Source organism: Cyprinodon tularosa, unplaced genomic scaffold (assembly GCF_016077235.1).
Source record: "Cyprinodon tularosa strain WSP-4 unplaced genomic scaffold, ASM1607723v1 ctg1350, whole genome shotgun sequence".
NCBI lineage: Eukaryota > Metazoa > Chordata > Actinopteri > Cyprinodontiformes > Cyprinodontidae > Cyprinodon > Cyprinodon tularosa.
This window is the reverse complement of record NW_024038169.1, coordinates 20,470-39,007: the sequence shown is the minus strand read 5'-3', so window position 1 is coordinate 39,007 and position 18,538 is coordinate 20,470. Positions and strand designations below refer to the sequence as shown.

At 40.2% G+C, this 18,538-nt stretch overlaps 1 protein-coding gene across 1 annotated transcript in view; it reads right to left on the bottom strand.

The window, feature by feature from the left end:
• Positions 1–779: 779 nt before the first annotated feature.
• The window catches only part of LOC119778584 (REST corepressor 3-like), a gene marked incomplete at its 5' end in the record, with an annotated part of 32,901 nt that continues 15,142 nt past the window's right edge, over positions 780–18,538 (bottom strand). The window contains 3 exons of the mRNA XM_038277897.1: positions 780–5,577; positions 5,661–5,679; positions 5,902–6,143. Coding sequence (XP_038133825.1) covers positions 5,387–5,577; positions 5,661–5,679; positions 5,902–6,143 — 452 coding nt within the window. The remainder of the gene's footprint in view (positions 5,578–5,660; positions 5,680–5,901; positions 6,144–18,538) is intronic.

Below are 18,538 nucleotides of genomic sequence, written 5' to 3'. Positions count from 1 at the left end.
GAATTTAACAAGATAATTAATGCCATCCCTAAAAAGATATTTCAACTTGTAAAAAGTCACTTGAGTTACTGTAAATTTACGAAAACTCTACCCACTCTCATATTGGAAGGAATTAACCTAACAGACAGAACTTTATCACACCTAGAGGTAAATTTTATTGGCGTACCCATACTGATAGCATAAACTGGAGAAGAGCCTGGCTCTTACCTCATAAATACTCTATTTCTAACAAAGCCAAAGAAATACATTTTAAAATCTTACATAATATATACCCTGTAAACTGTATTATTGCTAGATTTATGGACATAAGTGACTCATGTACGTTTTGTAAAAGAACTTCAGAAACGACTTTGCATTTATTTTTTAGTTGTGATGAATCCCAAAAATTTTGGAGTGACATTGAATCTTTTTTTTTTCCATTCAACTAAAATTGTATGCACACTAACTCTCAAAGATGTTATCTGCTATTACTATAACTCTGAACATCGTGACTTTGAACATATGCCTCATTTTATTATCCTATATGCAAAATTTTTCATTTACAAACAAAAATGTGCAAACTCGATTCCTAACATTACTCACTTTCTCTTAGAGTTGAACTCTCTGATTGCATCCCTCAAACTGATTAAAAATAAAAAGAACATGTTTCTTGATAACTATAGAAAACACTTCCTTATATTTAACAACTTTTTTTTAATTATTATTTAACACTTGTCATTTGTATTTTATTGACTTTATTGACTGTTTCAAATTATTTTTCCTTTTAATGTTTTTTTTTCTTGTCTAGTTCAATTATTGTGTAACTCTTGTGCAAGTCTTTATATCTCCCCCTCTGATGTGCTGTCCCTTAATACAAAACCTGTTTGTTTTGTACATTTGTTCAATAAAGTTTATTGATAATAAAAAAAAAAAAAGTAACAGGCAGCCCGGGCCACAGCCGGCTACGCTCTACACCTTCTATTCATTCGGCGAGCTAATCTGAGTTTAGTTTGTGCCTTCAACTTGTTGCCCATAGGAAAACGTTACTTAGATATAACCTAACGGAATATCTTCAGAACAGCTCCAAATGGCACAAAACTAATATGGGTGAGTAGAACATGATGTAATAATGTAAAATCAAGGGCCCAATGTAAAAAAACCGGCATTCCCCTTTAAGGTAAGAAGGCCAAAGTGGCCTCCGTTCAACCTGAAAGATCCTCAACATAATAAGCAAACCTATCTTATGAAGAATTAAACAACTTTATACAAAATATTTATTGATAACTATTAATTCCAACTCCAGAAAGAGGAAATTTTGTGGCTTTACAGCAAAGGTCAAACTTATAATGAAAAAAATTACCTTCTATATGATTCCAGTAAATATAGACGTGATATGTGACACGTGTAAAAACAAAATTAATTACAAGCATTTTTTCCATAATAACATTACATGAAGTCCAAAACAGAAATTGGTTCCCAGTTTCTTTGTATATACATACAAAAGAGAGGATGATAAAAAAAAAATAAAAGAGAGCAACAATAACATTTTGCTTACATAAAAAAAATGTTTGACTTTACTTTTTTTTTTATAAAAAAAAAAAAAAACAGATCCACAGGATTTCAGTTAACCTTAAGCATTTTCAAGATTGGTACAGTAACTGATGGATTTAGCAGACTGTAGCAAAGGTCTATTTGGACTGATAGAATCCTACTGATTCTATCTTGCTAAAAGTTAATGTTCAATAATCAATCCTCTACAGGGTGGAAATATACATAAAAGAAATGTTATTCTGCTACATTTAACTCATCCCTTAGGGAGCAATGGGCAGCTTGCAGTGGCCAGAGAACAATGTGGGGTTTAGGATCCTCCTTAAGGACCAATAGTGACAGTTTGAGGAGTTTGAAAAAGGTACTTGTAACTATTTTAGAAGGCTGCGTAGTTAGCTTAACTTTTTAACCACAAGCCACCTTCTTCTATCCTTTGTCAGCAAATTACAAAACAAAGATAAGACATGTTTATTATGCTACTTATAAAAGAAATTAATCAAAATGTTGGAGATATTGTTCTAAATAAATTCCATCAGGGGGATTTATGTTTATTTCATTTGCGAATCATATGAGCAAGTATGTAATACACAGTTAAGAGTGGGATTAACCCACTGTTCAGTAGGATCCTTAATAGAGAAAGAAATTATAAATAATTAACAGACAAAAAATCACATACACAAAAAACATTTTATACTTCTGCCAAAATCTTATATCAGTGTCCAATGGTTATAACAATACAACAGTATGTACAAAAAACTCAAGGTTAAGGGAAGGTCTGGTATGAAGGAAGTATATATTCCTTCATTCAGAGGTTTTATCTGATAAATACCTAGTCTAAAATTATTTAACTTTAATCTTAAACAATGTTACTACTTGTTTGACCATTTTCACGACACGTCACTTCATCATAATCTTCAGGATCTATCAAGATTTCCATTTAAGCTTGTTAGCTTTTCTGCAAACAGGAAAACGTAAATAGGATGAAGTTGACTCCTCTAATAAAATAAGAAATTTGGATTGATTGCTCTTGTCAACATAGATATTTATGAAACCACCAAACAGACATAGGAAAAATGCATCGGAGGAAATTACTGGCCAGTAATTGGTGATAAGACCAGTTCCAACTGTATGATTGAGCCCATTTTGTATGCAACACTGTGTACACCTTAAGGCAAACGCACTTCAGATTTGTTTGAGAATGAAAGGCTAAAGCACCTACCATCGGTCATTTTATATGTTCTTTACATGGCTTATGTGGATGTTACATAAGGATGTTATTTCCTTATCAAGCTATAGAGATGAATGAATACTGGTCTATACATAAGCATACTGCATTCACCAAAGAAAAAAACATCTGACAGCTTATCTCATAATTACGGGATCAGTATCTTGTAATTCTGAGATCTTTTCTCAAAATTACAAGGTAAATGTAATAATTATGAGATAATATCTCATAATTACGAGTTTCTGATATCCTAATTATGAGATCCTGACCTGAATGTTATGAGCTCTTATCTCATAATTATGAAACAAGATGTCATAAATATGACATAATATGTCATATTTAGGAGATCAGGAAGGACAGTCATGGCATTGCTGAGCTAAGCTACGTGAAACGTGAACAATATGTGGATTGTCGGATTTAATATGCTTTTATTTTCTTTTAGGTTTTGCTGGGAAATACTGAGTTTCCTCGATGTGGATGGAATTAGCTTTAGTTTGTCACTATTGCGCATATACCTTAACCTAGGATTTTCTAGGCGAAAAAGTCTACTCTACTCTGAGTTGCTCGAAGTCAAACTGTTCCTGCAGGAGCATTTAAACCAGCATGGAACACTTTATGGCCATAAATAATTCATCTGAAATGCATTCAAGCTGGCTTAGTGGTGTTCAAAGGAACTGTTCGATACCTGGTCAAAAATCCTTCGTCAAGTAGTACAGCTGCGGCTTCAGAATTGTCTAAGACGACGTCTCTACAGAAACCCAGGTCCCAACTTCATGTGGCATGTTGATTCATACGAAAAACTAAAACCATACAGAATCTGTATTAATGGAGCTGTTAAAGGATTTTGGCATATGGTCATATGGCTGCAGTACCACAGGAAGTATTCAAAGGGTTATACCTGGGTACTTTAATGATAAAGTGGAAATCAGAAGCGCAACTCCGATGCAAATCAGGTCAGACCTGGGTACAGAGAACTTTTCAGTGGAACAGATGCAGATATTTTTAAGAATTAATCATGAAGACCCCTTTTCTGAGAGATGTTACATTACTGGCTTAAGTAATAATAACCAAATATATAGATAAGATCTTTTAATTAGGAGATATCTCCTCATTATTATGATAAGATCTCTTAATTACCAGATACTGATCTCGTAGTTACGAGATCTTATCTTGTAATTATGAGATCGTAATTATTAGATTGCAATAAGTTTCCATAGGTCTATGTATGCTTGGGCTTTTTCCTGATTCATAAATAAAAAATTCAGATCCCTCCCACATAGTGTTTCAAAGAAGTACATGTACATAACCAAGCTCCATCTTATATTAGAGATTTGATTGTTCTATATGTTTCAAACAAATCATTGTGGGTTTACTAGTAGAACGGTAGCAAGGGTTTTAGTTATCTGGCTCCTGTCCTTTGGAATGAACTACCAGTTTTAATCAATGAGGCAAACACCCTTTCTACTTTTAAGGCAAAGCTTAATACCTTTCTTTTTGATTGAAGTTTATATTTATAGTGGCGCAGGTTATCCAGAGCTATCTCCATAATTATGCTGCTATAGGCTTAGACTATTGGAGGACATAGGGACCCCTTTTCAATCGTTTAATTGAATCTTTATCCCCTATTCTGCAGTATCTAGCACTAGTATTTAGTAGTTTAACCTGTAACTTTATGCTATCTGTTTTTCTAGTCAAAGTAGCTTTATCTCGTCTGATCCTTTTTGGCAGTGATGTCGTCCTGGAGGTAAATATCAGCTTGGCTGCTGCAGTCAACACCTTTGATTAAAGATAGAGTTGGGCCTGTTTTTCATTGTTTAGCTCTTTTTTAAATCTTAGACATAGCTATGTGCTCAGCTTTAACTCTGGCTAAAGGTATGTGTTCTCTTTCATCCCTTTGACATTAAAACTGCCTCCGAGCTCAAACTCCTAGACAGAGCCCCTTATGGAGCTAATTTACCATAACCTTTTTTTAACATGTTCAGTATTTCTGTATCAGTGCTTCTACTATTCTTTTGTATGTCTGCTTTTGTCTCCTTGAACAGAAGGAGCCTGGTATTGCAGGAGGGAATTTTTCCACTCTGCTGTCACTACATGCTTGCTTAGTTTGTGGGATGGCAGTGTAATCAGCAACAAAATCAAAACAGATATCTACTGTTGCCACATGCATATCCAGTCTGTCCTGCAAGTCAATGACTCAAGGCGTTCAGCTGGTTTTCATTGGCCAGAAAACTTTTTACCAATCTGACTGTATGATCTGTCACTTTATAGCAGAATTGTCTTTGTGTGAAGGCTGTGTTGTGACTACCGGTATATGAGTAAACTTAATTGAATTGAATCAAACCATGTCACAATAATCAAACAGAGGCTGCATTCAAGATCAGTGGAAAAGACATTTCACTTCAGATTCCAATATTGGAAATAAAACAACAATGTCTGAATGATGTTTTTTAACTTTTTTGTAATACAGTATTTTGGTACAATTAAAATGTCAGTGCTATTATGATTGATGTTGTACACCTCCACTCACTGAGAAGTTGACTCTAAGACATCTGAAGTTATTGGAGAGAAGAGGATGAAGCTGTGTCTGACAGGCCGCACGGCTGCTGGTTGGAGCTCTGGGCTGGATCCACAGTGTTATTGCCAAGGTTTACAGGAGTAGGGCGAGGGTTGAGGCGTGGTGGCATGGCGTTGGAGGGACGGATAAGAGGTGGGGGTTGCTGTAGGGTGGTTCGAGGTTGCAGAAAGCGAGCCTGTTGTTGGAGCGGCGGTGGCTGGCGATGTAGTGAAGGTGTGGCTGGCAGAGAGGGCCTCAGGAGTGGTGGGGGCTGGTGGAGAGAGGAGGACGGAGCATTGGAGGTCACAGGATTTTGAATGGAAGAACAAGAGGAGGCAGTGGCAGGAGACGCACCTGAAGAAGTAACCTGACCCTGTAGATAAGATAAGGCAGAGCAACAACCTATATAAAACAATTCCAAGTTTGAGGCTATATAAGATCCTGAAAGGATATTAATGAATCTAAGGGAACTTATAAAAGATTTAAATAGCTTGAATCATTATTGTGAAGTTTGTTGGGTTTGATAGTATGCACAAAAAACTATAAAATACATAGGGAAATACAGGGCTCTAATCTGAACATGCAAAGGTCTCACCTCTTCATCCTCCTCATCAGTGCTCTTCGTTGAAGGGGTGGTTGAACTGTTCTTTCCCTCTTCACTTGAAGTGGTTTCTCCATTTTGAGGCCGAGTTCCTTGCTCTGCCTCCCACTCCAGCAGTACCTCCTCCAGGTTGAACCGACGACGGTAGTTCACAAAGAAGTTTTTCACCTGTCCCACCGTTTTGTTACCTATGACATCAGCAATGGCCTGAAAGTTTTTGCCGTACTTCCTGACTCCTAAAAAGATGGAACAATTTGCCAAAATGATCATCAACACAGGGTAATATGATTTCTCTGGCTTAACAACCAAAAAAATTACATTTAAAACTTCTCCTATCCTTACAAATATAAGGTGGAAATGCCTGTAAAACTGTTGTAGTTAAAAACGTGATATGTGTAAAAAATAAACACAAGAATTAATATGACTCCTCCATGACCCAGACTGGTGTTTTGTGGGCCTTTTCTACACAGTTCCAAATAACTGACCCAGCACCTCCAGGTTAGGCAGTGTGTTAAAAGCTAGTTTGATGATTAAAGAAACTGATAGATCTCTTTTTTCCAACCACATATTTGAAGAAAGGAAAACTTTTAAAGAAAGAAACATGGGTGTGGCATGTGATCTCCGAGAGGCATATATATATATATATATATATATATATATATATATATATATATATATATATATATATATATATATATATATATATATATATATATATATATATATTAGGGATGGAACGTTTTATGAAAACTTGCTGAAACGTTCGGTTCTACTGTCTCGGTTCGGTTCGCGTGTGTTGCGTTCGGTTCATGCGCGGCTCCATTTTCTCATAGGTGAAGCGTTTACACTCCAGAGCAGAAGGTGGCGGTACTGCGACCAAACCAACCACCAGTAGTAAACAAGAAGAAGAAGAAGTGAAGCAGTGTAGCCGGATGTAGCAGAAAAAATCAGTTGTTGTGGAGAATTGTGTGGGTATGGCGAGTGGGAAAGAACAGGAGTTGGAAGACGCGCCAGCAGCACTTCATCGGTCTGCTGTATGGGACCACTTTGCATTTAGAGCGACGTACGATGACGGCGGAAAGAAAGTTGTGGATAAAAGTGCAACAGTGTGCAAGCATTGTGCAACATGTCATGCTAACCCCGAAATCCCACATACTCCATCAGCGCTCCAGACCGCCTGCACAAAGCAAAGCACACAGCCTCCACTGTGGCTCCCGTCCGCTCCGCTCTGAGTTCCTTGGAGATGGTAGAGGGCATGCGCGAGATGATTAAATTCAAAGCAGAAAAACATGCAGAAATGATCCATGGTTTCCGCGAATCATTAAAAATAATTACAATTCATTATTTTTTTTGATTTTTTCATTAATTTCATTTAAAAAAATTCATAAATTTTTATAATTTTTATTCATTTTTTTTATTTTTCGGTGTAACAATAAACATATACAGAACCGAACCGAAAACCGCGAACCGAACTGTGGATTTTGTGAACCGTTCCACCCCTAATATATATATATATATATAGATAGATATATATAATCAATATGTTTATATTACCCTGAAAAAAAAAAAATGCACTGATTAGCTCAGAGTGATGGTCACACTGATGGTTTGCTTTCAGCAGTATGGCTGTTCTTGCTATCGGTAATAAACTATATGTTTCTGATGATGGGGTAAAAATAGCATAAAGAATTCTTTTGTCTAATTATTTTAATTAAATTTTTTCCAGCTCACAAAAGGTGATGCTAAACCTTTCAATTTTACCAAAAGGAATTCATAAATTATATCCAAATAAAATATTTCATTGCATACTGTTTTGTTGCCAGGTGAAAGGGTGCATAGATTTTTGAATATTTCTCATTGTTTTCGTTTCTAAGTCTTTAAATATGTCAACATTTTGGTTAATATAATGAAATGTAGGTCTGGATTGCCATGGCATTATTAGTCAATTATGTAGTTAATCTGTGTCTTTTTTTCTGAAAAGACTCCTATGAATTTAAATGTTAGCAAGGGGTAAATTGAAGGAAAAAAGCCAAAATTGCCAAAGTAGACAGAATAATGTTTTTCTTCTTTACTTTTTTGGAATACTGAAGATCTTACTGATCTCTGTGTGATAAGGTGATCAGATTTCTGAACTCCAATCTGGGGACATTTCCAGCTTGTAAATAAAAATAAATGCATTTCATGAAAATTATAACAGGAAAAGGGGACAGTGATGCTTTCATTCATTTTTACATATCTATTTATATCTAAACAACAAAAATCAAGCAATTCAATTTGGATGTTTTCTAAGACAAGACAAACTGTTGGGCTACTCTATAAAACTAACTCAACGATAATTCTGATATTTTTGCAAAAAGCTTCCTGGTTCGGAAGAGATTTGTCTTCAAACTTAAAAAACAAAGTCCAGTGGGTTGTTTTTATTTTTTTTAACTTTTTTGGAAGCATACATAGGCTAATTAATAGTCTATCGGTCTCCGCCAGTCACGTGACTTTTGTTGCTAAGACGCCATTTTAGTTGGAAAAGGTGTAGTGTAAACAACCGCAGCATAGCTAAACGAAGGACTAAAGGCCTGTTTACATAGCAGCCTGTCCAAGATAAGTCATTACAGTTAACATAAGCCTGAAAACAGGGGCGGATTTAGGAAAATCGGTCTCCGCCAGTCACGTGACATTTGTTGCTAAGACGCCATTTTAAGTGGAAAAGGCATAGTGTACCGCGCCCGAGGTAAACAATTGACGTCACTTGGCGGAGACCGATTAACCTAAAGCAATATGCATGGTCTGGTTTTTCCATTGACCTTAACCAAGGCACCTTCCAATAGAAGTGCACACAGTACCTGGACTGGCATGGCTATCACTGCCCCTACATAGTTAGCATGGCTATCACTGTCCTACACAGTTAGCATTGCTATCACTGCCCCTACATAGTTAGCATTGATATCACTGCCCTACATAGTTAGCATGGCTATCACTGCCCCTACATAGTTAGCATGCGTATCACTGCCCCTACATAGTTAGCATGGCTATCACTGCCCCTACATGGTTAGCATGGCTATCACTGCCCTATATAGGTAGCATGGCTATCACTTCCCCTACATGGTTAGCATGGCTATCACTGCCCCTACATGGTTAGTATGGCTATCACTGCCCTACATAGTTAGCATGGCTATCACTGCCCCTACATAGTAAGCATGGCTATCACTGCCCCTACATAGTTAGCATGGCTATCACTGCCCCTCCATAGTTAGCATGGCTATCACTGCCCTACATAGGTAGCATGACTATCACTGCCCCTACATGGTAAGTAGGGTATCACTGCCCTACACAGTTAGAATGTCTATCACTTCACCTACATAGTTAGCATGGCCATCACTGCCCTACATAGTTAGCATGGCTATAACTGCCCCTGCATAGTTAGCATGGCTATCACTGCCCTACATAGGTAGTATGGCTATCACTGCCCCTACATAGTTAGCATGGCTATCACTGCCCCTACATAGTTAGCATGGCTATCACTACCCCTACACAGTTAGCATGGCTATCACTGCCCTACATAGTTAGCATGGCTATCACTGCCCCTACACAGTTAGCATGGCTATCACGGCCCCTACATAGTAAGCATGGCTATCACTGCCCCTACATAGTTAGCATGGTTATCAATACCCCTACACAGTTAGCATGGCTATCACTGCCCCTACATAGTTAGCATGGCTATCACTACCCCTACACAGTTAGCATGGCTATCACTGCCCTACATAGTTAGCATGGCTATCACTGCCCCTACACAGTTAGCATGGCTATCACGGCCCCTACATAGTAAGCATGGCTATCACTGCCCCTACATAGTTAGCATGGTTATCACTACCCCTACACAGTTAGCATGGCTATCACTGCCCCTACATAGTAAGCATGGCTATCACTGCCCCTACATTGTTAGCATGGCTATCACTGCCCCTACATAGTTAGCATGGCTATCACTAACCCTACACAGTTAGCATGGCTATCACTGCCCCCACATAGTTAGCATAGATATTAGATATTCATTAGCTTTCCTGACCTGTAAATCAAAATTTCCTAAAAATAATGTTGAAAAATGGAAAGTGCATCCTTAGTACCTTACGAAACTCTGCCCAGAAGGATCTAACCACTGGGCATTCGCAAAAGTTATGCCAATGATTGACCTCCTGGTCTCCACATTGCCTCCCGCTTCCCCGCAAGTAAAATGTGTCTTTTGTTTTGGTGAAATAAAGAAACGGATCAAAGCCTTCCGACCAAACTCGCCATGAATGAGAGCTGGTGCATTTCCACTGGGATTGGGAAATGCCAAGCCAATCCTCCTCAGTTATTATCAGGTTACCCTCCCTCTCCCACTTTTTCCTAACATAATCTGTATTGGGGGACTTTGTACAGTAGACAATAGGCCTTTATAAATTCTGGAGTTGACGCCCTTTCTGATATGTTCAATATGACTACCACCTGGATGAACCTAGAAAATTCAGTTCGGCCTGGTCTTCCTTCAACCTATCAAAGCTTTTAAGTTGTCCCTTTTCTGCAAGAGAATAGTACGTCGTTATCCCTTTCAAAATCCATGATTGAATTCATTTATCTATTACGTTAGCCCTAAACTCTGGATCTTAAGCACACCATTGAATTATTAATAACCTGTAATTTAATTTATACTCATCTATAACAATTAATTGCTCTCTACAGAATCCCCTAGGTTTACAACTGCAATCAGGAAATATCAAATATTTTGGAATTATTTTATCATCTAAATTAGCTGATTTACCAAAACGTAACCACATCCTGCTTTTAAAAAAGATAGAAGAGGACCTAGAAAGATGGAAATCGCTTATGGTGTCATGATCTTGGCGCTGATGGTTCGGTTCTGTTCCTTTGCTCCTTGCTCCCCTGTCTAATTGGTTCTGCGGCTGCTAAATGCTAATCATTTCCACCAGGTTCCTCTGGTATTAATGTTGTGTGCTTTCCTTCCATCAGCGCCAGGTTATTTGAGCATTCTGAAGTCTGTTCTGTTTTCCTAATTGTGACCTGTTTCTGCCTCGTGGATCCCGAGATTTGCCTTGCCCCTGTCTGCTCTGTTTGCTTGATCGGTTCTGGACTGATTCCTGGATTCTACCGGCTTCTGAACCTGGACCTGTCTTCTGACTCCGGCTTTGGGTTTTCCCCTCAAACACACTGTTGCTGCTCGGTTTGGGCTGGCACCTGCTCTGCTCTCTCTCTCTCTATGAACTCTGGGGGCAGCGCCTGCTGCAAGCTGAGGATTGACCTCCAGTTAGGATTCAACTCTCTTCTCCAAGAACGGACTGAACTTTGAATCAGGCTAGTGACTTTACTCCACGTTGTGATCAGCCTGACAATCCATTCCTTGACCTGTATCTCCTATCTCTGCAGAGATCAGAGCAGCCCCACGCTCCTGTTTGTTTTAATAAATGCTTTAAACTTTCCTACTGCCTGTCTCACCTTGAATTCTGTGTCCTATGTTCTGAGATCATTACATATGGGTAGGGTAGCCTCAATAAAAATGATGGTCTTACCTAGAATTAACTACTTATTTTCAATGATCCCCAATAAACCATCATCCGACTGGTTTAAATCTCTAGATTCTTCCATCTATAAATTTCTTTGGAAAGATACCCACTCGTATCAGCTAAAAGACACTACAGAAAACTAAAAACAGAGGTGGACTAGATTTACCTAATGTCCAAAACTACTACTTAGCAAATAGACACAGAACAGAAGATATGCAATGATATCATAATTTAAGATTTCCTGTTCATTAGCTGTAACATCAAATGGCACTTATGTTTTAAAAATATTAACATCAGCTCTTCCCTGACAGCATGGTGGGATTTTCTTAAAAAGACAAAGTCATCACTTATCCCCTGCAGTCGTACACCCATCTGGAATAACCCTGACATTCTACAAAACAATAATATGAGAAATATTACTTGAAGAGTAAAGGTATTACATATCTGGATCATTTATTTTAAGGAACTGAGTTTATCACATTTGCTAGATTAAATATGCAATATGGCATTAACAAAAATACACTCTTAGAATATGAACAAGTTAAAATTATAACTAGAAAAAAATGTAAGCATATTAATAGTTGTTTAAAAATTCCAACTAATATATTAGAGTTCCTAGAGTTAAAACCCCCCAAACTACTGTCTAAATTATGCAGGACACTGACTAAACTGGATAACACAATATATCTTCCTTTTATGAAATGGGGGGTGACTGATAAGTCAGCTTCAGAGTACAAATACTTTGTTACTTTACTTAACTACATTTATTAGGTATCTATACTTTACTCCATTACTTATTTTTCTTCCTACTTCTGATTTCTACTCATTACATTTTCACACAAGTATCTGTACTTTCTATTCCTTACATTTTTAAAACAAACGTTACTCGTTACTCTTGGCTTCGGTTTAATGCAGAGGTCATGGATTAGACATAGACTCTTGAGCTATAAGAAGCAGGTGATGACCTTGTTTGGGGCTCAATGTTTGCCGGACACTCGCAGACGTGATTTCTGAGCCCCGAAAAGAACCTTGAGGCAGCCCCCGAGGCGCAACAGCTTTTTTTTTTTTTTACAGTTTGGGGGACTGGTAACCATACTTTTTATGCATGAAGCAATAAGAACGGGATGTTGGAACAGATTTTCTTTTTTGTTTTGTTTTGTTTTGTTTTCTCATCAGAGCACTGCTTCCATAGGATGTTCAGGCTGAATACATACCATTATAAACAGTGTTGTGTCTGAACGCGTTCACTGAACGAAAGTTCATGAACTCGTTCATATTTTGGACGAACGTGAACTGAACGTACTGTATTACTGCCTGATGAACGTTATTGTGAACTCATTCATTCTGGTGTCTGTGAACGGCACGCTCTCTCAGTTCAACTTCGTTCAATAGGTTGCCAGATTTCTATAGAGTCCTCCAGGCGAAACCCCGGCTAAATCACACTGTAAACAAAACACCCAATCTGGCAACACCAGCTATATGGGAGAATTATCCTGCCATAATGCAAGAGCACATCATTTCAATTTGAGAAAAGAATTTCATCTTCTTGCACTCAAAACTTATAATGCTCACACTCAAGACATGCGCTCTCTCTCAAATATTTTCTCTTCTCTCTTAAATCTTTGTTTCTTCTCTCAGATTTAATGCTTCTTGCACAGATATTTTCTCCTCTCGCTGGCCTCCTTTTCTTCGCGACAAAGCAGCAGTATGATTACTTAAAACAGTTTTATGACCAGGTGGTCGGTGAGGATGATGGCAACAATCTTACATTTCTCTGCAAACTTTGCCCGCCAGCTTTCAGTAAAAAAATCCGCACTTCAGTAAACTAAAATTCCTACCTCAGCCTGGTCCCCCAGTTTGTGTTAGTAAAATGTTCTTGAGGGTCTTACTATTCATGTAACTTGTTTGTTAAACCTGCCTGGTATAATTTTCCAGGATTCCAGTAATCCTTTTTAGTATGTACTGAAATGGAATTTCAAATGGAAAAAATTATTAAAATTAAAAAAACATTTGCACCTTAAAGACTACTTTCCTGTTTTTCTTTTAATAATTCCTCATAAAAAAGCTGCAGCTGCTACTAGTGTGAAGTGAATGGACAGCAACAAAGCGTTAAAGCAACAATGGGGAAATGCTGTCCCCTCAATGCTAATGTAAACCCTGGTTGGATAAGGATTCAAAACTGGATATGAAGATGAAATCTGATGCACAGTTTCAGTGTTACAACTGATAAAATAATTGCTGTCTGTGGTTCTACAGTAGGCCATGGTGTAATTGAGCAATATATGAAAAAAAAAAAAAAAGAACTATGTACTAGTTCATTTTTTGGAACTGTGAACTTAGTTCAATATTTTGAATTATGAACTGAACTAGTTCATTTTAAAATGTGTGAACTGAACTTTGAACTAGTTCACGTAGAAAGAGAACTTTCCCAACACTGATTATAAATAACTTTCAACTGTCAGGCATTGAAAGGTAGGTTATGTTTAATGTTTTTGGGGATTTTTAATCTGCTGGGGAAAAAAAAAACACAGAGTCCATGGATAATTAATTTAAATGTAGTGTATTTAATGGTGATTTAAGGGACAAAGGGAAAGTAATTTTGGATAAGAATATCTGGTTGTGACTGCACTTAGATTTTGAGTAAATAAAGAATTGCTCATTAAAGACACTGCTTATCCTGATAAGAACACTGACTGCACTCTCTGTGTGTCGAAGGATCCCAGGGGAATGGATTGATGAACTGTGATGAGAACAGTCCATGAGAACCACCAGGTGGATTCAGCATCTATCCGCCATCGGACAGCATGGAGACCAAAGAAGCTGTGGAGGAGGCCATACGGGACTCTGATTGATTAATTGGATTGATGAGTGATAGAGACACTGAAAGAATTCATCATCATCAGTGATAATCTGCAAGATTTTCAAAACACACATCTATGTAGGGTATTGTCTAGGGGGCTAGGACACCGGAGGGGGGCTTATTACGTGGGCCTCACCTAGGATGGCTCCCCCCAACCCCTCTTGCATTTAGACATTGAGGGTTCTGGGTTGTCGACTGGGGGGGTGCACTGGGGGGCGGGGCACCGCTTGGGCCTCGAGTCCCTGGGGTCCAGGGCCGGATCCACTTCAGGGTGGGTGGCTGCCAACAGAGCCCAAGACTCGTCCTCGCAGCTACCAGCGACTCTAGCGTTGCGGTGGTTGAGGGTGTTCCTCGGGGCCGTCTCTCCTCCTCCCTTGGTGGGGGTTGGATTTCCTGGGTTGGCCGCTTCTGGGCGCCTTTGCTCTTGGGATCCCTTTAGGCGCCTGGGGCTTTGGGTCCCCTGGCGCTTGCCTTGGTGCTCTGGGAGGGCACCTCTTCGGCTCTCCACAACCACTATTGAGCATTTTTTCCTTTGGATAAACTTTACATGCACAAGTGCACTTTCACAAACAACTACAGGTGCTTGGTTCCAGGTACTTAAGAGATTCACTTCCATACAGAAAGCCCTTATTGTTATCTTCAGGTAACTCAGAATACATTTCAGATTAAATAATACTACTTATACTCCATCGATAGTATCAAAGTGTAATGCTGCGTTCACACCGGACGCAGCAGGAGCAGCAAAATCACGTCTGCTGCTTCCTTTTTGCTGCTTGTACCAGTTTAGTTCTGATGCGTGGCTGTAGCAGCTGTGCTGCTCTAGCTGCGTGATGAAAAAGTGGGTCTGAAGCACGTTGGGCGGAGCTATCCAATCCTTTCTTTGCCTAGCAGCTATATTTGCTGTGATCAGTGGGAATAAAGTAGTTTTAATATGTTTTTAAGTGAGAAAATCCACCTGAAAACTTAATCATTGCAGTCAGTTCATTCAGATTACCACCCTGCCTTACAATATTATTTCTGTCGGAGCCGCTCAGACCCCCATATACCGGCGGTTCGCTGTCAGTAGGAATCCTATTCAACAGCAGCCTATGGCCCGGTCGCTTCTTTGCGGTTCACCGCAGAGGCTGGAAGGTGGTTTTCATGTACAGTGGGGGAAATAAGTATTTGACCCCTTGCTGATTTTGCAGGTTTGCCCACTAACAAAGAATGCAACAATCTACAATTTTAATAATATGTACATTCTAACAGTGAGAGACAGAATCCCAAAGAAAATTCCAGAAATTCACATCATATGAATTTATAAAAATTGATAACCATCTGATGAGGAAAAACAAGTATTTGACCCCCTACCAAACAGCAAGTATTCTGGATCCTACAAGCCAGTTAGTCTTTCTTTAAGACACAGCCCCAATCCCAACCATTTATCTACGTCAAATACACCTACCTCACCTCTTTACCTGTATAAAAGACACCTGTCAACACCCAAACAACCAGCATCCAACATCACCACTATGGGCAAGACCAAAGAGCTTTCTACGGACATCAGGGACAAGATTGTTGATCTGCACAAGGCTGGGATGGGCTACAAGAGAATCGGAAAGCAACTTGGAGAGAAAAGATCAACTGTCAGTGCAGTTATCAGGAAATGGAAGAAGCACCACACCACCGCCAACCTCCCTCGGTCTGTTCCTCCACACAGGATCTCGCCTCATGGGGTGTCCCTGATCATGCGAACGGTGAGGAATCATCCCGAAACCACAAGGGGGGAACTGATGAATTAATTGAAGGCAGCTGGGACCACAGTTACAAAAGAAACGGTTGGTAACACACCACGCCGTCATGAATTGAAATCCTGCAGCACATGCAAGGTCTCCCTGCTCAAGAAGAAACATGTACAGGCCCGCATGAAGTTCGCCATTCACCACCTTGGTGACTCAGAAGAGGCCTGGAAGAAGGTGATGTGGTCAGATGAGACCAAAATAGAAATTTCTGGCCTCAACTCGTCGTGTTTGGAGGGCAAAGAACACCAAGTACAACCCAAAGAACACCATCCCCACCGTCAAGCATGGTGGTGGCAACATCATGCTTTGGTGGTGCTTTTCAGCCAAGGGGACAGGACAACTCCATGGTATTGAGGGGAGGATGGACGGGGCCATGTATCGGGGAATTCTGGACAAACCCCTCCTTCCCTCAGTGAGACAGCTGAAGATGGATCGAGGATGGGTGTTTCAGCATGACAGCGACCCTAAGCACACCGCCAAAGCAACAAAAGAGTGGCTGAAGAAGAAGCAAATCAAGGTTGAGGAGTGGCCTAGCCAGTCTCCAGACCTGAATCCAATTGAAAATCTTTGGAGGGAGCTTAAAATTCGAGTTGCCAGGCGACAACCTCGGAACCTGAAGGATTTGGAGGCTGTCTGCAGGGAGGATAATAAAAGCGAACACGCTTTGTCGGCAGGTTTGAGCATTTTAAGTTAATTCAGGCATTAATAAACTGTTTCAGATGAGTGATCACCGTGATCTGTATCATCAGCGATGTGTCTGTCTCCCTGCAAGCTCCCAGATCGGCATCTCTGCTTCAGCTGCTCAGATGCGCTGCGCCTGCTGCTCCACACGTGCTGCGGGACATTTTGCTGTGCGTTTTGAGCAGCGTCAACCATTGACTTGCATGTAAACTCGCTGCTTATGCTGCGCCTGCTGCGTCCGGTGTGAACGCAGCATTACCGTATTTTCACGACTATAAGGTGCACTTAAACGTCTTTTTTTCCCCTCAAAATGTGCGGTGCGCCCTTTGGTGCGGTGCGCCCTATGTGTGTTGTAACTGCGACTTTTGAGACCACCTCATTGAGGAGATGATGAAAGAGTGGCTGAATGTAAGGAGACCAGGTGTTTTTTTTCCACTCATCACCATCGCTGTTAATATGTAACTCCATGTGTGCCCATCTCACAGATGATGTGAAAAACATGGGGAAACAAATTAACGCTGTGCTCGCTGTTCAACCGCTCGACATCGGTGTGAACCGGACCCAGCAGGTGCAGCAGAAGCAGCGAGTTTACATGCAAAGTCAATGGTTGACGCGCGTATAGGCGCAGCAAAAGGTCCCGCAGCGCGTTTTGAGCAGCAGGCGCAGTGCGTTGGGAGCGTTTAAGCATCTGCCAACGCGCTGCTGCTGCTCGAGATGGAAAAATTTAAGTTTTGCTGCTGGATGCGCCGCATCAACCAATCAGAGAAGCTGATCTGGGAGCTGACAGCGAGACAGACACAGCTCTCTGATGACATATGATATTAACAAATTAAAAAGGCTGGATGGATGAGGAGATGATGAAAGCGTGGCTGAGGCAGGTGTATGTGAGGAGACCAGGTGGTTTTTTCCACGCATCACCATCGCTGCGTGCCCATCTCACAGGCGATGTGAAAAAAAGGTGAATCAAATGAACGCTGTGCTCGCTGTTATCCCGGGCGGTCTGACAAAGGAACTTCAACCGCTCGACATCGGTGTGAACCGGCCGTTCAAAGTAAGGCTGCGAGCGGCGTGGGAGCGATGGATGACAGACGGAGACCACAGTTTCAGGAAAAGTGGAAGGCAGCGCCGGGCAAGTTACGCCACCGTTTGCGGATGGATTGTAGATGCTTGGATTAACGTGTCTGCTGGCTCTGTTGTTCAAGCTTTCGCAAAAGCCGGCATTATTTCTGAGGAGCCGCACGGCACGGAAAGTGACTCTGACAGCGAAGAAGGGGAAATTGGCATTTCTGATTTAGCGCAGCTGTTTAATTCAGAAACAGAGGATGATGACTTTGATGGGTTTGATTAATACTTTGTAATAAATACATGAATAAAGCACAATCATACTCAGTTTTGCTCCCGCTCCATTTTTCTACCTGAAAACTTAATTCAACAGCAGTCTCTGGGCGGGTCTCCTCCTCTTCACCGCGGTGGCTGGCAGGTGTTTTTCATCTAAATAATCTAAATCTTGCAGCTATATTTGCTGTGATCAGTGGGAATAAAGTAGTTTTAATATGTTTTTAAGTGAGAAAGGCCACCTGAAAACTTCATAATTGCAGTCAGTTCATCCAGATTATCTATTTCTGTCGGAGGCGCTCAGACCCCACATACCAGCGGTACACCGACAGCAGAAATCCCTTCAACAGCAGCCTCTAGGCTGGGCAGCCTCCGGGTTCACCGCGGCTGCTGGCAGGTGTTTTTCATCTAAATAATTTAAACTG